Genomic DNA, 22,765 nt, shown 5'->3' with positions numbered 1-22,765 from the left:
AAAGGTCTCACAAACCTGGCTCATCCTCCTACCGCAAGCGAACTCACGTTGGTTTGGGAGAGAATGAAAGACGCCAGGGTTGATGGATAAGAAGGAAGCGAAGGACGCGGGTTGAAGATTTCGGTGGCGAAGGCGGAACGGAGTGGGAGCTTGGATTCTGCCGGCCAAATCCATGGACTGTTCCTCAGTAAAGCACCTTTGCTACCAACGCAACACTGTATCGTGATGCGCCTCGGTCGGCCCGTGGGTCTGGCTCTTGCTGGCAATGGTATCGTCCGGTCGTATCGCTGCCCAGCGCATCGGACGGTCTGCCGCCATGCTTTGCACACTTGCTCGCCCTCGCGCCCTCGCGTCGCGGCCGCACCACTACCAATCGCGCCCCGAAGGAGCGCCAAAACCCAGACGACCATGACAGTGAAAGACCTTCCTCAGGGTGCTCTGAAATTGGAGGCATACAGCGATGAGGTGGAGGACGATTCTCCTCGATACCCGACCGTCGTTCGACAACACCGCAACAACATGCAAAGGTTCAGGAACTGTGTTATCCTCACAAGAGTCGGGGGCTTTTACGAGGTACAGACATTTGGTGACTGCAAAGAAACGGGGGCTGATAGGTATCATCTCTGTAGCTATATTTCGAACAAGCTGAGGAACTTGCGCCGTTGCTCAACATCAAACTTGCGGTTAAGAAGACCAACGCTGGACCGGTTCCTATGGCCGGCTTCCCCCATTTCCAACTGGATCGCTTTCTTAAGTCCCTTGTCCAAGACCTCAACAAGTACGTGGCGATCAGTGAGGAATTTGCCAATGAGGTAGAGGATAAAGCACGATCAGGTGGCCTGCTCTTCGACCGGAAGGTGGTCAGAATCATCACGCCCGGGACATTGATTGACGAGAAATTCATGGATCCTTCCGAAAACAACTTTCTGCTGGCCATATACTTGGATGTACCATCTCTGGACGCACGCTTGAAGCAGCAGGATCATCCCCAACACTCGCATCAGCACGTACTATCCTCCATGCCTCAGCGCGTAGGGCTGTCTTGGTTGGACCTCTCAACGGGCGACTTCTTTACCCAGCTCACCACGGCCCAGATGCTCCCATCTGCGATTGCGAGGATAGGTGCTCGAGAAATTCTCGTGGATCAGAACGTGCGCGATCTCGTCGGCCAGGAGCTGCAGCTGCTGGTTGGCCATGATCATCGACTTGTGACTTTCTTCGGGTTTCCAGACACGGTTGCGCCGATGTCTGAATGGAAGCCAATGTTGGAAGCCCCGGTCCCGGAAGACGTTCAGGCGTCCTTTGCTGCAGAAGAAGTGGCCGCCGGCTACAGTCTACTGGAGTACATTCGCGAGCGATTGCAAAGTTCGAGCTTGAAACTTCAACCTCCTCGTCGCCGGCATTTGGATGAGTCAATGAGTATCGATCGGAATAGCTTGCGAGGGCTGGAAATTCTGGAAACAGCGCGTGACGGCCTTGGGAAGGGCAGCCTTCTCCATGCGGTACGCAGAACTTCGACAAAGAGCGGAGCCCGTCTACTCCGAGACCGACTCAGTATGGAATTACTTCACCCAGACTTTTTATCTATCATCACTAACAACTATCGTGCAGCGTCTCCATCTACATCTCTGCAGATTATCAACGAGCGACTCGATCTTGTTTCCGTATTTGTTAAAGACGAGGACCTCCGGGAAAATACGGTCCGGCTGTTGAAACGCAGCTATGACGCCCAGCGCTTGGTGCAGAAATTTGCGCTCGGTAAAGGTGAAGCCGACGACTTGGTCTGTCTCTCCCGCGCCATCGAGGCGTCCAAGGAGGTCAGACAACTCCTCTCTAGTCATTACCAGCGCCACTCCTCTGCTCAAGCGCTTGATGCCCACCATAGCCTCGAACTCATGATCGGTCGACTTCAGCTCGACGGACCGACTGCGCTGGCAGAACAGATCCTTGCGGCCATTGATGAAGAAGGGCTTCTGCAGAAGCAACGCATTGAAGACGACACCGCCTCAGAGGCAGCGAGTCTGGCGCAAGATGTTGCTATGAGCGAGGGCACATCTGACGAGCTTGGGAGCTTGCCTAAAAAAGTGAGGTCCAAAACCAATACCCAAACTGCAGCGACAGATGCAGGTTCCGGGTCTATCGATACGTGGATCATGAGGCGCGATGCCAGCAAAAACCTGAACTCCCTTCATAGATCATTAGAGCGGCTCTTCACTGAGAAAGACGAGCTGACTCAACGTCTCCGTGATTCCGTGAGCTCATCGCAGTTGAATCTCAAATGGACAGCAGGTCTCGGGTATATCTGCCACCTCAAAAGTGCCAAAATATCGCAGAAAAAACTGGAAGGATTGGGGGTTACACGAAACGTCTCGTCAACAAAGTCGACTCGGTCATTCTACCTCCCAGATTGGACCACCCTGGGAACCCAGATGGACCATGTCAAGCTTCAGATTCGGAAAGAAGAACAGACCATCTTCGAGGCCTTGCGGAAGAAAGTTATTATGAATTTGGTCAAAATCCGGCGTAATGCAGCGGTCATGGATGAACTGGATGTTGCATGCTCCTTTGCCACGTTGGCCCAGGAGCAGCAAATGGTGCGGCCGATTCTCAATGAAGGAACCAGCCACAGGATCGTTGGAGGCAGGCATCCAACCGTCAAGCTCGGACTTGAGGAGCAAGGGCGCTCGTTTGTGAGCAACGACTGCTTCCTGGGTGACGCAGAAGGCATCTGGCTCATCACCGGACCAAACATGGCCGGCAAAAGTACGTTCCTGCGGCAGAACGCACTGATCACGATTCTAGCTCAGGTCGGTTCATTCGTCCCTGCAGCATACGCGGAGATCGGGATCGTCGACCAAATCTTCAGCCGCATCGGCGCAGCAGACGATCTCTTCCGTGACCAGTCGACGTTCATGGTCGAGATGCTTGAAACGGCAGCCATTCTCAAGCAAGCCACACCGCGGTCCTTTGTGATCATGGACGAAGTGGGCCGGGGCACCACACCTGAGGATGGCACCGCGCTCAGCTTTGCTTGTCTGCATCACTTGCACTACCAGAACCAGTGTCGCACGCTCTTTGCGACGCACTTCCATGCCCTGGCGGAGATGACTGGGTCGTTCGAGAAATTGGGCAGGTACTGTACAGATGTCAAGGAGATGTCATCAGGGTCATTCTCGTTTGTTCATCGATTGCGCAAGGGCGTCAATCGCCAATCCCACGCTTTCAAGGTTGCACAGCTGGCTGGCTTACCTGCGGAAACGCTCAAGCTGGCGACTCGTGTTCGGAAGGAGATGCACATCGTGACACCGCCCGTGGATCAAGGCATTCCCCAAGTTGTTTAGATTTCTTTGTGTATTTTCTTTGGCACTGTACAATATTGCATCTATGTGTATGTACATTCATCGGCGTTTTGTTTTGTCCAAGATACCACCGAAATGCGAAATTCGTTAAGAGATACATGAACCTTTCCTTCCCATCGGCCTTACAGCTTCGACCACAATCTGTTGGTAGCCCTCTCAGCCCTTCCGTGCTGCCCCTTTGCACCCAGATCAACAACAACGCCCTCCCCAAACGCCGCCTCCTGACAATCCTCGTCGTCAACCCCATTCACAAACTGCACAACCATAAAATCAACCCGCCGTTGACCCAGGACCACCATAGGCGCATGCCAAGTCCCCACCCCGTAGTTAACGGACTGCCCGCCGCGCGCAATAAACGCCTTCACATTCTGGAGATCGGGTGGGTCGCGAATAGTAATAATCTTCCCCTTCTCGTTTTTGGCGGTGGCCGTCTCGCCCTTCAGCGTTGGCGCAACAACAACCAGAAACACGGGCTCTTCTTCTCCACTGCCTCCGACTTGGGAGTGACTCGACAGATCAACAGGAATAAAAGTCTGGTTCGTGAAAGGGTGTCGCTCAAGAATGCGCACGTCGAAAACCTCCTTGTCGGCCTGTTGCCGACCCGCGGTGACACTTCGCAGTTTGCGCGGAAAGCAGCAGAACATGGTCATCCGCGCGGACGACGCCTTGCCGCTGGGACACGCATTGTAGCGATCTAACAGTGGCGAGATGGGACTGTATTTCAGCGCGGAGCCTTGGTTTGCTAATATAGGGGCTGGGTTGTATGCTGGGAGGTGCGACGGTTGCGGTGGGATGCTGATGTCCCGCGGGAGAGGTGGGCAGATCGCAGTGCCAAAGGGAGCGAAATTTTCGGGGGTGAGAGGCTCCGGGGTGAGAGTGAGGGATGGGTTTGTGGTGAGAATTGGCGCCATGGCTGATGACTGCAGGCCTGGAGGGGTCGCTAACGCAGAGGAATAATGTATTGGGATACTTGGAGAGGTTTATAAGGCGCCGCGGAGAAGTGGATTGGTCGGCCGTCTCCGGGGAGTGGGCGCGCGATAAGATAGAACGGGGAGGGCCGATGTTGGGAGGTGGGGGGAGCTTAGGGCTAGTAGAAATAGTATGATCTGGAGAATACTACAGATTTTAGTTGCTATCATCTCCCACGTGGTGTATATTCACTAACTCCCGAGGCAAAATGACGGATCCATTGCATACGCATTATACATCTTCTCCGATGTTGTTTGATAGGGTTACGCCATGCAGAATGATACATCCAATCATATAGTCCACCATGAAGACAGCTCATCATATCGACGCCTGACCGCCACGTGGGACTGTTGATTTTGATAGCCTTGATAGTATCCCTGCTGTGGCTGTTGTTTTCTCCCTTGTCCTTCCCGTGTAGGCTATTGCCGGGCTTCAAAAAGGCGGTCACAAAAATATATCTGCAGTAAATGGGACAGCGCGCAATAATTCTGGCGACTACGCGTTTTATCCGGTCCGGTCCGTTGCCGAACGGACGAATGATAAAGTGCTGATGATGTATCCTACTATCAAAATGACAAGCCTTTGGTGATTCCACAACCACCGACAAAGACGATCCTTCGGTTCGCATTTAGACAAGGCAACCGAATACCTGCAGCCTGCATCCAGATATCCAAAGCCGATGCGGCTCTGTAGAAATGCAACGAGCAATGTTGGGCCGGAGAAGTTGCGCTTCGGGGCTAGTTGGCGCGCGGGGTGATTGGCCGTCAGTCAGGAAAATACGTTGAACCAAGCCGGATTGACGCCGATCATCAGTAGTCATGTGTTCGTGTAGTACAGAGCAAAAGCAAGCAGTGCAGCCCGACGTCCCGTCAAGGGCAAAGCCGAATAGTTACATTCGATCCGGAACTCGCGAGCACGCTCCCTCTGCTGAAGCAAAACATGGATTATAAAAACACGGACGATTCCCCCGTTTCATGCAGGTCCTTTCGTGGCATCCATAAAATGGAAGCAGAGTCCTTCCATTTATATCCTCCTTGAACCACCCACTTGTGCCATTCTTCGCAACAATGAGTCCACCTAAGCAGTCTACTTCTTCTTCGACTACCTCCCCCACCTCCCCCCAAAGTACCTCAAACCCCCAGAGGGGCAGCTCTTACACCACATCTGCGGGGCAGTCCACTTCTCCGTCGAGTCAAAGCTCCGTGGTCCCGCCTCAAAGGTACGATACAGGAAGTTTAGCCGGTAGCTATACAGGATAGCTAACAACCTCTACAGAAACCCATCTGCAAAGTCTATAGCGATGCAACAGGACTTGCAGGGGATAGGTGCTTGGGTAGGCAAAGACACCTCCCGGTTCTCCGACGAGTCCATCTTCTCATCAACCCAGACAAATAAGAAATAGACTTCGGAATCCCGAAAGCACTCTTGATTTGGGTTCCATGAAAGAATTTGGAAACACGGTAAGCCTTCTAGCGATACCTGGAGATTTTGACCAGGCGTTGACCTACCAGGCACAGCTTGGATATGACGCATTCTCAGCGGACTTGGTACCTTGAGTTTGGCAGCTGCCCAAAGAAATGCGGGCCGGGGTATTTGTTCTACCGTGGAGGAATTTCTCATGTGAAATTATGCAAAGGAGTTAGATAGGAAATGGGAAAATTGCGTTAACCACCAAGGCTTGTATCGGGCGCCAACTTTTGGGAAGCGGCACCCTGAGGTCCGGACAAAGAGTATTGGTGGATATACCAAAGGCAATTGTGGAGAAACTAAATAATCAAGTCGGAGATTGGTCGAATCACTGTAAAACACTGATGATCAATAATAATGCTCCTCTTGTAAGCGGATGCGGAGGAGTAGGGCTTGCCCCTCTTTCAACACCAAATCCTTGTGCTTGGCCCGGATGAGATTCTTCCGGGTTTACCCTTCGATCGACGCCAGAGTGTATTTAAACTGATAGAGATGTAACATCATGTGCCGAGCACGTCAAGTTGCATTCAAGATGCAACTTGGCGATGGTTATCTAAGATGCCAAGCTTAGGGCTAGAGACAGGTGCTAGGATCAAAGTCCTGCATCATCTTGTTCAAAGTGAAACCAGTCAATGAGTGGTTTCGATGATGTATGGTTATCAAACAGGCCTCAATATTCGAAGGTACTACACTATCAGGAAAACAAACAGAGACGTATATTCGGAGGTGCTTATCTAGACATTCATGACGAATTTTCGGGTTCGCAACAAAAAATAATACGCTGCGGTCATATGTTGTACATGAATGTGTCCATCCACACGAGAGGGCATCGTGTCGGCCGCAGCTACCTGTCTTGGTGCTTCAGTTGCTGCCCATCCTTCAATGGCTTCCTGCCATGCGCTCATATAGTTGAGCGGGAAGCATAGCGGACCCCGCGCTGCACTTGAATTGGGTGCAGAGGTAATAAGCCATGGCGCAGAGGGATTCCTTAGCGGCGATGGAAGTTGGCAGCCAAAAAGAAGACATATCTTGAGGAGCTCCATCAGCGCCAGGCACATGGCAACAGAAAGACTGCTCAGCCCAGCGGACAAATCGCAAGCCAAGGGCAGCAGCTGCCACGGGGTCTTTATCAAATAGACGCAGGAGGATCGTCAGGGTGATCATCCGGCTGGACGAGTCACGTTCAGCCAGCATCTTCAATTCCGGCTGCCAATCGAGCCTTCTTCGCCCGCCGCTTCATCTCTCTTTTGACAAGGGTTTCTCGGTCTCTTCGGCAACAACTTCAGAGCTGAGTGATGCTTTGCGCTTGAGGTTCTCGGCACCAGTCTCCGACGGGGCAGTATTCTTTTGTTTCTGTCCCGCCTCGTCATGTTTCTTCTCCCCACCATGGACAACGTCGACGATCCCCCGCCAACTCGTACGCTTGAGCTTGGCCAGCGCGGTCACCTTCCTCGCCTCTTCGCAGATAGCCTCCTTGCCACGCTCCTGTGACAGCCCCCAGACGCAAGACAGGTTGATCACGTCCCACGGCCCGCGGAGACCCAAAGCCTTGCGGGCCTCACTGGACACAATAATGCCTCGGCCTCGTGTTGCGCGGATCAGGGCCGTGGCATTACCAATCAGGTTTCGGCGGGCATCGAGACCGCTTCCTGTGACCCCCGGGCCGTAGCAAATCTCCAAACGAACGCCACGTGATATCGCAGCGGACAACATCTTGAATTTGAAATAGAAGGGCAGTCGGACCGAGAGGTCTAGCGAGATCACATCACATTCAAGGCTGGTGCACGCATTCAACAGAGCCTTTTCGTTGGTAGGACGAAGGGCGACCAGGTCATAGCTTCCCGTCAGAGACGCGAGCCGCTGATTCTGCGCGGGATCGGATAGCGTTAGGTTCAGGCGGGTCAGCAGCCGAAGGGATTTGGGCGGATTTGGGGGTAAAGGAGGAGGGGTGAGGCTCGGAGGGAGCTTGCCGCTGATCGTTTGAGACAGGGCAACGGTGGTGTAACCCACTAAGCAAGTCAGTCTCTCATGTGGTCTGGGGGAGATGGGAATGACTGACACTCGGCGAGGAAGTCCAGAGTGGCAGACAGCTCCGGATCATCCGGGCTGTAAGGGACATTCAGGTCGTAGAACATGGCGAGGCCTTTTAAAGCCGGCCGACTTGCCTGGTGGGTTGCAGAAGGAGCAGCTTGTTTTTAGCTTGACTGTTTAAACCTGACGGATCAAGGTTTCTCCGGGATCCCCCCTCCCCACCACAGCAGATCCCGTGATTCCCACTCTGATCACCCGCGTAATATCCCACCTGGTCTATCTTCCCCCATTGCCTTCGCGCATCGCTCTTTGAGACCAATCTCGTTGCCGGGCATCCAACAGTGGTCCAGCTCTGTCTCTTTCCCCTCCAGCTCCTCTTCTCAGGGGTCGCACGGTCGCCCTTCTCGTCCCCCGCCGCCTTTCGTTTTCGATTGTGGGACTCGGCAGCCGAGCACCATGGCGCGTGTCTATGCCGATGTCAACGAGCACATGCCGCGGTCCTACTGGGACTACGACAGTGTGAATATCTCCTGGGGTGTGCTCGAGAACTACGAGGTGGTCCGCAAGATAGGTAATTCCCCGATCGAAATGCTTATCCACCTGTGGCATCATCACCTGCCACAATGGTGTTGAACCTCTGTTGCTGATTCCCCTCACCTAGGCCGAGGAAAGTACTCCGAAGTGTTCGAGGGCATCAACATTATCAACTACCAGAAGTGCGTTATCAAGGTGCTCAAGCCCGTCAAGAAGAAGAAGATCAAGCGAGAGATCAAGATCCTCCAGAACCTTGCCGGAGGTCCCAATGTCGTGGCCCTGCTGGATGTCGTTCGCGACAACCAGAGCAAAACCCCAAGTCTGGTCTTCGAAGCCGTCAACAACACCGACTTCCGGACGCTATACCCGCGCTTCACCGACTACGATGTCCGGTTCTACGTCTATGAGCTGCTGAAGGCGCTGGATTTCTGCCACAGCAAGGGTATCATGCACCGAGATGTTAAGCCACACAATGTGATGATCGACCATGAGAAACGGAAGGTAAGTTGTGGATCCTTTTCTCTGGCATGTTTGACCTGACATTTGTCTAGCTCCGGCTGATCGATTGGGGTCTCGCCGAATTCTATCACAAGGGAACCGAGTACAACGTGCGAGTGGCCTCTCGGTACTTCAAGGGCCCGGAGCTGCTTGTGGACTTCCAGGAATACGACTACTCCTTGGACATGTGGTCCCTGGGCGCCATGTTTGCTTCCATGATTTTCCGCAAGGAGCCTTTCTTCCATGGCAACAGCAACTCGGACCAATTGGTCAAAATCGCCAAGGTCCTCGGAACCGAGGAGCTTTTCGAGTACCTGGACAAGTACGACATTGAGCTGGACCCGCAGTATGACGAGATTCTCTCTCGCTTCCCTCGTAAGCCGTGGCACTCTTTTGTCACGGCAGAAAACCAGCGCTTCGTCAGCGAGGAGGCAATTGATTTCCTTGACAAGCTGCTGCGATATGACCATGCGGTACGTTTCGATCCGACGAATTCTCTGGCATGATGCTGACCCACCCTGTAGGAACGCTTGACGGCTCAGGAGGCCATGGCCCACCAGTACTTTGACCCGGTGCGCGCGGACGCACAACGGAACAACGTGGTCCAGTCCTGAATGCCTCCCATGTGGCTTTCCTAGCTTCTATCTGCAAATTCTCCGTCTTTTTGTTCTCCGCTCCCGCTATCCCCGGAACCACGGCATATTCATTTGTTTTCCTTTCCCAGCTACATCTACGCCGCTACTGAAAACGGGCCAATAATGATTGAGAACACGACAGGAGGATGATCCACGCAACCCACTCGAGCAAGTGGCTGCGACGAAGTGAACCGAGTAACCGAACAGAGACGACGTTGATGACAAGGACATGACATCTAATCTGTTGGGTCGACCCCAGGCCCACCCATGCCTCGGCTCTTTTGGCGTTTTCCGGACACCCGATCCGTTGTCGACTTTAGACCAGGGCATCATCTCTTCTCTCTCATACTGTCTAATTGTAAAGCGATGCCTTCTTCTTTCTTTTCCCTTTGTGCTATGAGGCTTTCCCTCTGCCCCCGTCTTTCGCACTGCTTGCTTTAATTCCTTTTGCTGTCTTTTGCTGTTCCGCTGTCTTGGATACACCTGCACATTCAAGGAGCGACGGTCTGTTTTGGGGGTGAACATGGGGCTTGACGATGATTCTTCGTGGGGGTTGAAGAGAGACAATGCATTGCAACGTAACGCCTATTACTATCCATCTCCGAGGTAGATCTAGCGACCTCATCTAGTCCATAGGTGTATCGACCCACGCAGCTCAGATCACCTTCCGGCTCCCGCACAGTCACGTGACTAGGACATGATCGACTTATCTTCGAGATTGAGGAAAGCAACAAACTGATGAGTGATCCCCGGACCGAGACAAACTGGGTGACAGTCAAGTAACCTAACCCTATAGTCGTGGTCCCGGTCGTGCTGGGTTTCTCCACCGCCTCCCGCCCCGCCGCCTTCAATTTTATTTGCCCGCATTTTCGCACAACCACATCCAATCCCTCCCCTGATCCCACTTCCTTCTTCAAGATACTCATCCGGCGATTCGTGGCGCGATCGGCGCCTTGGAGATTTACTCCGACCTATCGATCATTCTCCAGGATGTCTCAGGACTCTGCCTCCCCCAATCCCGGTGCGTATAATGACTCACGCCGCACGCGCCGATACTAATGATCCATTCTGAACACAGTTGGGGAACCCTCCAGCACCATGACTGACCGGCCCCCTCAGGCTGACGACCAAACGCGCAACCAGATTGCCGACGGCGCGATCAAGGATGCCGCCGCGCCCAAGGTGAAGAGCGAGAAGGAGCGTAAGTGACAACCATGCGGGAAAGAGGGAGGTCTCTTGCTGACATTGAGGGAATATCTAGTGGAGCGCGAACGAAAGAAGGCCGAGAAGGCGAAGAAGTTCGCAGAGAAGCAGGCCAAGGCCGCAGCCACCAAGCCGGCAGCGCCCAAAGCCGACAAGAAGGCCCCCAAGGTGGAGAAGGAGAAGACAACGGACGCGTATGACCCCAAGGTCATTGAGGACTCTCGGTACCAGTGGTGGGAAGAGCGCGATCTGTTCAAGCCCGAGTTTGGACCTGACGGCAAGGTCAAACCCCAGGGCTCGTTCGTCATTCCGATCCCGCCTCCCAATGTCACCGGTTCTCTGCACATGGGCCATGCCCTGACGAACGCTCTGCAAGACACCATGATCCGTTGGCAACGAATGAAGGGCAAGACTACCCTGTGGCTGCCTGGGATGGATCACGCCGGTATCTCGACGCAGAGCGTTGTCGAGAAGATGCTGTGGAAGAAGGAGAAGAAGACTCGTCACGACCTGGGTCGCGAGGCTATGACGAAGTTGATTTGGAACTGGAAGGACGAGTACCACAGCAACATTAAGAACGCTCTGCAGAGAGTCGGTGGCTCGTTCGACTGGTCTCGTGAGGCTTTCACCATGGACCCCAATCTGTCGGCTGCTGTCACGGAGACCTTCGTGCGCCTCCATGAGGAGGGTATCATCTACCGTGCTAACCGCCTGGTCAACTGGTGTGTGGCCCTGAACACTTCATTGTCCAACCTGGAGGTCGACAACAAAGAGGTCGAGGGTCGCACGCTTCTCGACGTGCCAGGCTATGAGCGCAAGGTCGAGTTCGGTGTTCTGACGCACTTCTGCTACGAGATGGATGGTACCAAGGAGCGCCTTGAGGTCGCTACCACCCGTCCGGAGACCATGGTTGGCGACACTGGTATTGCCGTGCACCCCAACGACAAGCGTTACCAGCACCTGATCGGCAAATTCGCCCGCCATCCGTTCGTGGACCGGCTGCTCCCCATTGTGCCTGATGAGGGCGTGGATCCTGAATTTGGTACTGGTGCCGTGAAGATCACTCCTGCCCATGACTTCAACGATTTCAACCGTGGAAAAGAACACAACCTTGAGTTCATCTCTGTCATGAACGACGATGGTACCTTCAACAAAAATGGTGGTCCCTTTGCTGGCATGAAGCGTTTCGATGCTCGTTACGCGGTCATCAATGCCCTGAAGGAGAAGGGTCTGTATGTCAAGTGGGAGAACAACCCCATGAAGATTCCGCGCTGCAACAAGTCCAATGATGTGATCGAACCTATTCTGAAGCCGCAGTGGTGGATGAAGATGGAGAGCCTTGCTGGACCTGCCATCAAGGCTGTCGAGGATGGCGAGATCATCATCCGGCCGGAGAGCGCTGAGAAGAGCTACTTCCGCTGGATGCGCAATCTGAACGACTGGTGTCTGTCCCGCCAACTCTGGTGGGGCCACCAGGCTCCTGCTTACTTCGTGAAGATCGAAGGCGAGGAGGGCGATGACAGCGATGGTAACCTCTGGGTCACTGGCCGCACTGAGGAGGATGCCCAGAAGAAGGCCGAGGCCAAGTTCCCTGGCAAAAAGTTTTCGCTCGTGAGAGACCCGGATGTGCTTGACACCTGGTTCTCTTCTGGCCTGTGGCCCTTCTCCACTCTGGGATGGCCTCGCCAGACTCACGACTTCGAGAACCTTTACCCGACCTCTGTGCTGGAGACCGGCTGGGATATCCTGTTCTTCTGGGTTGCTCGTATGATCATGCTGGGCATCAAGATGACTGGCAAGATTCCTTTCAAGGAGGTCTACTGCCACTCCCTGATCCGAGACTCCGAGGGCCGAAAGATGTCCAAGTCTCTGGGCAATGTTGTTGACCCTCTGGACGTTATGGAGGGTATTCAGCTGCAGGATCTCCACGCTAAGCTGCTCCTTGGTAACTTGGCTGATAAGGAGGTTGCCACTGCCACCAAGTATCAGAAGAAGGCCTTCCCCAAGGGTATTCCCGAGTGTGGTGCTGACGCGCTTCGCTTCGCTCTCGTCTCTTACACTACTGGCGGTATGTTTTGTCCATCAACTTTATATCCCTCGTGCTAATTGTTTCCTTCCAGGTGGCGATATCGCCTTTGATATCCAGGTCATCCACGGATACCGCCGTTTCTGCAACAAAATCTACCAGGCTACCAAGTTCGTCCTTGGCAAGCTGGGTGATGACTTCAAGCCCCAGGCTACCCCTAGCAAGACCGGCCACGAGTCCCTCTCGGAGCGGTGGATCTTGCACAAGCTCAATGTCGCCGCGAAGGAGATGAATGAGGCTCTCGAGGCGCGCGAGTTCTCCGTCGCAGCCTCCCTCTCTTACCAGTACTGGTACGGCCAGCTGTGCGACGTGTTCATCGAGAACTCCAAGTACCTACTCGCCGCCGATGCCTCAGCCGAGACCCAGGAGTCCGCCAAGCAGACCCTGTACACCGCACTGGAGGGTGCCCTGACCCTGATCCACCCCATCATGCCCTTCGTCACCGAGTATCTGTGGCAGCGCCTTCCCCGCCGACCCGATGACAAGACGATCTCGATCATGAAGGCTGCGTTCCCTGAGTTCCGGGATGAATTCCACGACCCCGCTGCTGAGAGAGCCTATGAGCTTATCCTGAACACGTCCAAGGTCATCCGCTCCATCCTGTCGCAGTACGATGTCAAGACAAAGGGCGACGTGATCATCCAAACCTACGACGCAACCAGCCACGCCACCGTCTCCGAGGAGGTGAACAGCATCAAGTCCCTGGGCGGCAAAACCCTCGGCGAGGTGTCCATCCTTGGACCAGAGAACAAGGCCCCTCCCTCTGGGTGCGTCGTCTCCGCCGTGGGCGCCGAGGCCGCCGTGTACCTCCGCGTTTCGAAGGAGGTTGCCCTTGAGCAGGAGGAGAAGGCAAAGGAGAACCTAGCCCGGGCACGCGAGACTGTGAGCAAAAGCCAGGGCATCATGGCCACCCCTGGTTGGAAGGACAAGGTTAAGCCTGAGGTGCAGGAGCAGGAGGAGAAGCGCCTGCGTGATGCGGAGAGCGAGGCTGCGCGCTTTGAGGAGCAGATTAAGGAGTTTGAGAAGCTGCGCTTGGAATAAGTGTTCTGCGTAGGGTTTATAAAGATATATAAACTACAAAACTGACGCTTTCAGTGCTAGATGGACTGTTCGGGTTGATCCATAATATCCTCGCTACATTTGTGTAAGCTGTAGGTGCTGTTCACTAAGCAATTTATGCCCAAGTGTAGTAGCCTTAACAATATATTACAATTTACAATCCACCGCCGCCGTCGCCATTTCGAAAGCATTTTCGGTCGCTCTCTGTACCAATTGAAATAGTTAATGCTGCCACCGAATCCAAGCCTCCAACTTGAACTCAAGAGGACCGCCAGGCTTGGCGCGTTTGTTAGCGCGGGGGTGACAACAAACCACAACTGATTATTATCTAGGCAGTCTATCAGTATCAACTAACATCCACGGCATAATGTCTAGGTCGAAGTGGTCATGGGGAAGCAAAACGGGCTCAGGTGCGCCAGGCCTTTCGTCTGATACATTGGACCACCTCCCGCTAGAGGTATTCGAGCTCATCGCCAGTACCCTCGCCAGAACTGACCCCCAAACACTTGTGAACCTTGCCCTTACCAGCAAAACCTACTGGGCCTGGTGCCAACCAGCGATCAAATCCGTCTTTTTCCATGATATCAAGATACGGGTGGAACACGGAGATCTGGCCGATCAGACAGAAAAGCTGACCACAAAGCTTCGCCAGGCTGACGCACTCCCGTATGTTCGTCGGCTCCTCATTACCGGCCAACCGAGCTATTCCCATCCCGTTTATTCCCCGGAATACCCGATCTATGAGTGGGAGAAACCGGTAATGAAAGTTCTCCGACAGTCCGATAGCTCAGATTTCCGGTGGACACAGTTCGGTTGTCTCAGTGAGGAGGTACCTCCGTTGAGGGATTGCGGATCCATCCACAAAGACGACTGCCACTGGGGAGCTGTGGCCAGTTTGATCAAGGACCTACCTGCCTTAAGGGATTTGGTGTACCGTCCAGATGAACAATTCCCACCCTGTCTTCTTGATGCGCTACATAACTACCAGCCTAGCTGTCGGCTTCATTTACAGACGTTCAACCTCGGCAACGTCCAAGAAGATGCAACCGATTCTTACGATTACAAGCTGATAACATCGCCATCGCTGTACAGCATCATGACGACTAACTGGTCCCGGCGAAGGAACACGCCATTGCCTATATCACTCGGCCACAAGAAAGCTCTCCGTCGTGTGCTGGGGTTGGCGCCCAGATTGAAAGATGTATACTGGCATTATAAAGATCATTATACTGCTCTCTCAAATAGTTGGTCAGATCCTTCATGGGACAAATTTCCGGATGAGAAAGATGCGGCTCGTCTTCCCCTTGCGGCACTGACATGGCTCAGAATCAAGTGTTCCGGTTTGCTGAGAGACACCGCGCTTTCCGGATGGGCCGACCACACGGATTTCTCTGTTCTGGAAAGACTAGAACTGTCAAGTGTAGCAGGGGCAGAGGTATTGGATAATTGGTCTATGAACCTCTCTTTTCCATCGCTGCAGGCCTTTCTCATAAATTTGGGCGAGACGAAGACACCCGAGTTCTATCAGGCCTCTCTGCGCTTTCTGCGCAGTCTACCACCATTATTGGAACTACATCTGGAGGGATGGCATCCCCTAGTTTCCATGGATTCGCTGGTAGACCAGCATGGATCTCGTTTGCGCAAACTAGTTCTGTCAGGCACTAGCAAAGCACAGAACTGCTTGAACGAGAGCAGCATTCTCCAGATTGGAAGCCACTGTCCATTTTTGGAGGAATTACAGATCACAATCAAGCGTTCGCAGGGTGATGCGGCCGAGGTGGCTTTATATCGAGCCCTAGGGACCATACGCCGCCTCAAATTCTTGACATTGGCGTTGAACGCGTCGGACCCGGCACTCATAGAGACAGAGAACATGGAATATCATGGTGGAACACCTACCGATCCATCCTTTGACGAGTTCGACAACCAGATCTCCAAGAGGAATATTGGCACGTTCTACCGAAGCCGCAATGGACATGTCAGAAGAGTATTGATCAACAGCGCCGTCGACGAAGACCTCATGAACGGGATTTTTAATACCATCTCGTCAAGCAAGCGCTCGGATGTACTCCTTGAGGAACTGGCCATTGAGGTTGTAAACGAACACAATAATATGAGCTTTGCAAATTTGCTCGCACACAGGTGGCTCGTAAAACGTGACTGGCGCTATTCTCACCGCAGCGAGCTGCTGATCAATGAAGTGGGAGTCAGTGAGAATACGTGGAAGATGCGCCGGGCTCCTTTGTATTGTCACAGATGGCACGGGGAGATCGTTTGCCGCATTTGGCCTAACAAAAACAAAGCTCGGAGACAGAAGGGTGCGATCAAGCTTGCGGCAAAAGATTGGCTCAAGACGAGAATATCAATGAAGGGTCCGTGGTGGGATTATTGGCATAGCTTTCCCCTTGCGACAGAGGAGCCTTAGCTTGGAAATATAAGTATACTACAGCGATGTGCATCATATCGAATAACCCGCAAGAACACCAAGAGTTACCATGGAACCAATAACACCTGCATCGCCAAGGCTCAGGAACCCCTTGGGCAAATTGCTCTCAAAGCAGCGGGAGCACAGATACAGGAGTTGTTTCCACGTGTCTTGCTCCCCTATTCCTGAGATGGGATTGCAAACTTGTTTTTTTGGTCAACAAACTTTGTCTAAGGACCTTTGACAGTAGATTAACCAAAATGTGGAAATGATTGCACCTTCGTCGAGCCAACAATGCTGGGTCGGGCGTCTGTGCTGGGGAGCCGCAGATGGGCCCATCTCCACCTTTCCTCAGGCATTTCATTAACCTATTTAGGATTAAGCTACCTCTGTACTATAAGTTACTAGTAATTAATTTTACTCTGGATGATCGCCATCCCTTTCGGTGAACGGCAGGAGTTAACCATGAGACATATTCCAACGCGTTGGGTGTGAAGACAGTCAAATGGTATCGGCTAGTAAAAGTGTACATAAAGGTCGAAGCAAGTTCGTCCAATACTTTCACTAGCCAGTGATATATTCATGACAAAACCATGGGTTTGTCATTGACGTATAGAAGCCAGACGACGTCATTACCTGTAGCTCGAGTGAAGTAACGTGACCAACCAGATATCCAATTATCTCCATATTTTGTACTTTAAGTGGGGTACGTCAAGTCAACCTGCTCTTCACGAGGGCCAATAGCAATCCAGCGTAACAGATACTGGACCAGTACTTGTCAAAATATCGTCCTGACGCTTAAATGAAAACGGGCCCACTTGCTTTCGATCAAATACGTCATCCCATATTATGCCTTTGTGGTTCCGCAAGAATGTCTCGATAACCAGAACAGCCTCTGAACAGTACTTTTATTCTATGAAAACACCTAGGCGTACTAGTAAAAAGCCAGATCAAACCAGTTAACCCGCCTCAAGCTTATTTTCCTACTCTTCATCTCGCAAGGTTCTCGTTGCAGAATGAGTAAGACGAAGTCGACCTGTAGTATCAAAGAGCTCAATTCCACCAAGGAGCCGCAAAATTCGACAATTTTATTACGTCTCAAAAGCCGCATGGAAGGGTTTCAGAAGAAGTGGGGACCTCTTCTGCCCGCTAAGGAGAATCTGGATGATGAGTATAACTTCCTACCGGGCAGGTATGCCGGGCAAGATGATAGTAGGATGGCTGAAAAATGGTAATTCTCTTGTCTTGAACATTCCAAAGGAAGTTAAACTAATACCACTGAACAAATATGCAGACTATTTGATCGTCCATGAGAGATTGGAACGGCCGTGGGCTTGTGGCAGCCGCGCTTCTATCGAAGTTACAAAAAGAAAAATATATTGTACAGTATGATAGGTTCACAAAAGCCAGTGATTCCCGGTTCATGGCATTCTCATCGAAATTAAGATTGATCGAAAGGAATTGACAAAAGAGCTAAATATTGCAATTAAGTCCACGGAAACACAGTAGAAATAGACAAAATCGCAAACCTAGCGAATAATCTGGTTATGTCAATTATTTTGAAGGTTATTGCTAGTAGAAGCAACCACAAGCGATACACAATACTCCCATACCATTAGTATCGCATACCTAGAATGGCAAAGTAGTACTGAATAACATCCATACTCCAAATTCAACCAAAATTAGATTACCTCGACGTCGGCGCACAGTTCCCAGCCGCATAACAATTACTTTTTCCAAGCAGCGAAAGCGCATAGTCCAATCTCAAATTAACCTCACCTCATGTCACTTATTCGACCGGGATCTCGCCGAGTGGGAAGCGGATCCAGGTGGTTTCGGGTTGCATGAGACCGGACGCGCCAGCATAGAACGCACAGGCCGCGCAGATAACGGCAAAAGCCCCACCTGTTTTGTTCAGATGTAGGCTGGCAGTGGCATGTTCAGTAAGAGTGAAGTTGGCAAGGGACAGAAAGAAGTAGGCAAGGAACAGGAAGAATAGGACGAGCAGGATAGCGACGTTCGTCTTGAGCGCGGCCAAGAGAAACAAAAATGTCAAAAACCCCCACATGATGAGGTAAATTCCGAGAGCAAAACTATATGCCCTCATGTCACCATTGTAGGCGGCTTTGATACCGATCTCTGGCAGAGAGAACATTCCATAGCTCAGCCAGAATGCACCGTAAGAGGTGTGAAGCGTGGCACCAAAGGTGTTGCCGACACGAAATTCCATCAGTCCAGCAAGAACTTGAGCGGTTCCACCCATGAACACCACAGTTCCAAAAGAAGCCTGGTTGGGACCGACATTGCCTTGGGGGTTTGAGTTAGGAAGTCTGCGAAAAGTTAGGCATCCGGGGAGAGCAGGAGAGAGATCTGAGCAACGCCTACCCAGCACCGCATTCGTAAAGACCAACTATAAAAGTTGTGATCGCGAATGCAAGCAAACCAAGGGGACCCGGGTTTGCCAGCTTCATAAACTCAGGGCGGGACACCTGTGACACAGTGGACAGGTGGGGACGGGGCGCATTGGGATCTTGCACCTGTGACACATAGGCCTGATGGGGATTGCGATCCGCCCGGGCGCCGTTCACTTTTCTTTCAGCATCTCCCCTTTCGGGATCCCAGTTCGCAGGTGGGGCCTGAGCTGTCGAGCTCTCTTGTTCGGCCATAATGGTACAACAGAAGAGTGTGGTGTTGTGTAAGAAAGATAAATATCTATACTTAGGGCACGGTTGCTCGACCTGGGCGTCTGGGATGCGCAGATATACCTTGAGATCGCTTTACATGTTCGGCCCGGGGTTTAAATGAATGACGGAGTACTCTGATCTCAACAAGCTTTTACAAGAGATGACGCTTGCATTTTCCATTTTCCAGCAACCTCGATTGATGTCATACCATATAAGTGGCGAACCCCATTTCAACCCCGCGATGGAACCATAGATAATGTATCGCCAATTTCATCTGAGCTTTGTCATTTATCCATGGAAAGTTAGTCGCCCGGCCACCTCAAAAAATAGACATCGTTTTTTCAGAACCATTGTCATGCAAATAAGTGGAGCGAAACGTGAGATATTGACTATTAGAAATTAGAGCAAGAGCGGTAGCGCGGCGTCTCTCGAGTCTATGCCTCGTTGGAACCGGAATGACATTGTAAGCACCTCTGACTCATGAGTTCAAAACAACTAGACCGAAATCCTTAGTTCAAAATTTCCACTTCCTTGATTCCGAATATCCTGCTCTATGAATATATGGGGATGTTATCGTCATTTAGGTATTTGGAAGCTAACATCAATGCTACCAGGGGCGCTGATCTATAAACTAGATCGGTAAAGTACTATATACGCAGCCTTAGATCTGGGGGTCCACCGAGGTCACCTTGGTGTTATGAAGTTGCTGCTTCACTACAATAGCGATTGGGATGAGCAGCGTGTTGGCTATTTCAGGTTAGGACTAACTTGTATCATGAGTTTCGACAAGTCCTCGTACTCGCCTCCGACTCACTAGACTGTGCTCAAGAGCTCTATTTCAAGTGAAAACGAGCAAAGTTTAAAATGACGATCTGTTTTGAAGATCCCCGCTCCAAGGTTCGCCAACACTATCAGACGAATACGATGGGATCTAAAAACGGAAGTGCCAAGATAACTTTGGTCTATGAGGCGATAATTTCGCCCCTTAACAACTGTCTTAGCTTCCTTCAGCTGAAAATAAAAATTGTATAAATAGGGCATTTAAATACCTCAGAGATCGAGCGCGGCATGGATGATGTTCCTCGAGCCTAACAACTCTGCCGATTTGAACCAACGGTTATACTCGGGGTAAAATGTTTATCCTTCAAGGCTCAGCCGTGGCGACTGGTCTGGCGAATCTGTGTCTGCTTGGATCATGTGTTCAAGCCTCTCGTACCCCTTTGGCTTCCTGGACCGGATGCCCTCCTGACGGTCCTCTACTTCCCCGTCCAACAAACTTGGGCAGCTCACAAATCATTCAGGATGCGGCCACGAAGCTGACTGAGGCTCTTGACTCCTCAATCAACGGCGAAACGAAAGCAGGATTCCAAGTCGACAATACATCCTTTTCAATCGCACTCGTGTCACCCTTCACTCAGAATAGGAACGATGGCATCATCTGGTCATATCACCATCTTGGCAAGAACAATTTCAAGGGAACAAAGAACATTAGCAATGATTCCCAATATTTGATTGGGTCTGTCTCAAAGGTCTTTTCTGATTTGCTTCTACTCAAGTCGGATATTGATCTAGCGCATTCTGTCACTGAGTATCTGCCAGGTCTCGACCAAAAAGGGACTCCAGTTCAATGGAGCAACATCACCCTTTCGGCACTGTCAAACCATCTGGCTGGTATCCCATCCAATTTACGTACGAATCCGGACATATACTTATGAATGCTGGGTACTGATCGAAGCGGATATAGCTTCCTCTTTCGAGTCTTATTACCTTCGCCCTCTTTTTGAACAGTTGGGTTTCCCCTTGGCTGAAAATGAGAGTTATCCAATATGTGGTGTCAGTGGGTTGAGCCATGCTTGCAATGAGCAGCGTAAGTCCCTTTTACTATACGTTTGACTTTCCTAACCTGTTTCAGAGATTATTGAGATGATGACTACTGCTCTCCCGGTTCAACAGCCTTATTCACGGCCAGTATACTCTACACTGGCTTTTACACTATCCGCAATGGCACTCAGTGAGAAGACGGGGAAGACATATGATGAGTTGTTGGATGAGACTATCATTAGTCCCCTGGGACTCACAAACACTGGAGTCTCACCTGGAGATACTGAGAAAGCTGTTATACCACCTCTAGATGACATGCACCAGGGATGGGGCGCAGACTATGGTTTGAATGCTCCGTAAGTCTTATTGAAACAACAGCCCTCGCCACCAGATCTAACAAGATCCAGTGGAGGTGGATTATACTCGTCCATTCGGGATCTCTCGACATTAGCTGCTCGAATTCTTGACTACTCGATCTTCCCAAACCCCGATATAACACATCAATGGCTGAAGCCTCAGTCAATGCCCTCTTCGATCAACAACCTCGTTGGTCGACCCTGGGAAATACAACGAACCGATAACCTCGTACCCCAAAACACACATACAGTCAATATCTACGCCAAGAGCGGAGGAGCCATGGGTTACATATCACAGCTCTCCTTGGTGGACCAATACGGTGTGGGCTTTGTGGTACTCACGGCTGGTCCAGGGGAGGATGCGACCGCATCTATTTTGAATGACGCACTTATTGCTTCTCTGATTCCAGCCATAGACCAAGAGGCTCAAACGCAAGCTCGGGAATATACAGGAAATTTCTCGATTCCGGTTTCATCATGCACCAGCAGCAATCTGATCAGTTGTTCAGCGGATTTGAACCTTTCAATCGACAGGGGAACAGGACTGAAGATAGATTCATTGACTCGAAATGGATCTGACATCCTAGGAGGCATTCAGAAGATCTGGGGATACATGATCCCGCAGGTTGGAATTCTTAACCCGGACTTCCGCATTTATCCCACAAACATAGAGACGGAAATGGAAGGGGCGGAAGGTGTTTTCTTTGAAGATTGGCGCATCAATTTTGACATCGTCCCCTCTGATAACGCAGCAATCTCTGATCTACCTGGTCAGGGGATATTATCTTCAAAGCTCTGCTCATCATGGCAGACTGCAGCTTGGCTCTACTATGGTGGAGAAGCTTTGGACCGTGTGGTTTTCAAGGTCAATCGCACCGCGGGAGAAGTCATTGGAGTGGATATTCCGTTCTTACGAAGTGGAATTCTTGAGAAAACTGTATCAATAGATGGCTTACGCGAAGAAAACCGGGTATAGTCCGGAGAACTACCGACACTTCTGGATCAAACACTCGAAATTTACTCGCGAGTTTTGCAATATGAAGGAGTAAAAATGAAATGGGTTGGTGGTTTTGTTAACAATGAACATTTAGTCACCTAAGTCTTTCTAGGAGTATCAGGGGGAGAGACTGGGCTATTGCGAGATGATTTATGGGATTATAGCCGGGAGAATACGAAAATTTAGTTTAATTATCATTCATTTATGCTTGGTCTATTGAAGAAGCATCCCAGAAGAGACAACCTTGGAAATCGGATGTACGGTGTGGTTCAGGACAAATCATTTAAATGGGATCCTGGGTGATGAAAATGATGGACGCCTGGATAACCGACTTTGAAGGCGGATATACACAAGGGTGATTTGAAGGAGATCGGAGGGAGACAAATGATGATGACGACGAGGGTCTTTCTAAAATCAAAGAGCTTCTTCGCTGGGAGAAACCTCGTCCAGAAACGGAGCCTGAGAGGAGGAAAATGACCAACTTCACCAGTCCTAAAATGTGTTTATTTGCCGAATATAAACAACATCTCTATCTATGCCCGAGACCATCCGTGCAAACCGGTGCGCGGGCTGAAGGGTCCCTTGGAATCAGTACTTTGCGACGAGCCGCATTTACAGCACTCTCTGCATATGTGCAGGCT

The 22,765-nt window shown here is 51.4% G+C and overlaps 9 protein-coding genes across 9 annotated transcripts; 5 read left to right on the top strand and 4 right to left on the bottom strand.

Moving 5' to 3' along the window:
* Window positions 1-225: 225 nt before the first annotated feature.
* On the top strand, window positions 226-3,341 carry N7474_003822 (mismatch repair ATPase MSH1; the record flags this gene model as incomplete). Its single annotated transcript, XM_057195237.1, has 2 exons — window positions 226-573; window positions 630-3,341. 2 exons carry the CDS (start codon window positions 226-228, stop codon window positions 3,339-3,341), a joined length of 3,060 nt encoding a protein of 1,019 aa, XP_057052633.1.
* Window positions 3,342-3,481: 140 nt separating this feature from the next.
* On the bottom strand, window positions 3,482-4,270 carry N7474_003821 (ureidoglycolate hydrolase; the record flags this gene model as incomplete). Its single annotated transcript, XM_057195236.1, has 1 exon — window positions 3,482-4,270. The coding sequence occupies one exon, from the start codon at window positions 4,268-4,270 to the stop codon at window positions 3,482-3,484; it is 789 nt and encodes a 262-aa protein (XP_057052632.1).
* A 2,761-nt stretch (window positions 4,271-7,031) lies between these two features.
* Window positions 7,032-7,930, bottom strand: N7474_003820 (ribonuclease P subunit p30 family protein; the record flags this gene model as incomplete). Its single annotated transcript, XM_057195235.1, has 2 exons — window positions 7,032-7,804; window positions 7,855-7,930. The coding sequence occupies 2 exons, from the start codon at window positions 7,928-7,930 to the stop codon at window positions 7,032-7,034; spliced, it is 849 nt and encodes a 282-aa protein (XP_057052631.1).
* Window positions 7,931-8,282: 352 nt separating this feature from the next.
* N7474_003819 (casein kinase II subunit alpha/alpha') lies at window positions 8,283-9,472 on the top strand (the record flags this gene model as incomplete). The annotated part of the gene is made up of 4 exons (XM_057195234.1): window positions 8,283-8,397; window positions 8,488-8,861; window positions 8,912-9,331; window positions 9,383-9,472. 4 exons carry the CDS (start codon window positions 8,283-8,285, stop codon window positions 9,470-9,472), a joined length of 999 nt encoding a protein of 332 aa, XP_057052630.1.
* A 1,011-nt stretch (window positions 9,473-10,483) lies between these two features.
* Window positions 10,484-13,823, top strand: N7474_003818 (valine--tRNA ligase; the record flags this gene model as incomplete). Its single annotated transcript, XM_057195233.1, has 4 exons — window positions 10,484-10,514; window positions 10,572-10,694; window positions 10,755-12,764; window positions 12,817-13,823. 4 exons carry the CDS (start codon window positions 10,484-10,486, stop codon window positions 13,821-13,823), a joined length of 3,171 nt encoding a protein of 1,056 aa, XP_057052629.1.
* Window positions 13,824-14,208: 385 nt separating this feature from the next.
* N7474_003817 (uncharacterized protein) lies at window positions 14,209-16,266 on the top strand (the record flags this gene model as incomplete). The annotated part of the gene is made up of 1 exon (XM_057195232.1): window positions 14,209-16,266. One exon carries the CDS (start codon window positions 14,209-14,211, stop codon window positions 16,264-16,266), a length of 2,058 nt encoding a protein of 685 aa, XP_057052628.1.
* A 33-nt stretch (window positions 16,267-16,299) lies between these two features.
* On the bottom strand, window positions 16,300-17,929 carry N7474_003816 (uncharacterized protein; the record flags this gene model as incomplete). Its single annotated transcript, XM_057195231.1, has 2 exons — window positions 16,300-16,445; window positions 17,896-17,929. 2 exons carry the CDS (start codon window positions 17,927-17,929, stop codon window positions 16,300-16,302), a joined length of 180 nt encoding a protein of 59 aa, XP_057052627.1.
* A 126-nt stretch (window positions 17,930-18,055) lies between these two features.
* N7474_003815 (acetate uptake transporter family protein) lies at window positions 18,056-18,932 on the bottom strand (the record flags this gene model as incomplete). Its single annotated transcript, XM_057195230.1, has 2 exons — window positions 18,056-18,596; window positions 18,652-18,932. The coding sequence occupies 2 exons, from the start codon at window positions 18,930-18,932 to the stop codon at window positions 18,056-18,058; spliced, it is 822 nt and encodes a 273-aa protein (XP_057052626.1).
* Window positions 18,933-20,083: 1,151 nt separating this feature from the next.
* On the top strand, window positions 20,084-22,103 carry N7474_003814 (serine hydrolase domain-containing protein; the record flags this gene model as incomplete). The annotated part of the gene is made up of 4 exons (XM_057195229.1): window positions 20,084-20,639; window positions 20,695-20,817; window positions 20,863-21,127; window positions 21,179-22,103. The coding sequence occupies 4 exons, from the start codon at window positions 20,084-20,086 to the stop codon at window positions 22,101-22,103; spliced, it is 1,869 nt and encodes a 622-aa protein (XP_057052625.1).
* Between the last annotated feature and the right edge of the window lie 662 nt (window positions 22,104-22,765).

The sequence above is a fragment of the Penicillium riverlandense genome, assembly GCF_028828495.1.
Source record: "Penicillium riverlandense strain IBT 135883 chromosome Unknown utg000003l_segment0_segment0, whole genome shotgun sequence".
Taxonomy (NCBI): Eukaryota; Fungi; Ascomycota; class Eurotiomycetes; order Eurotiales; family Aspergillaceae; genus Penicillium; species Penicillium riverlandense.
The sequence above is the reverse complement of the archived record's forward strand: the minus strand, read 5'-3'. Positions and strand labels throughout refer to the sequence as shown.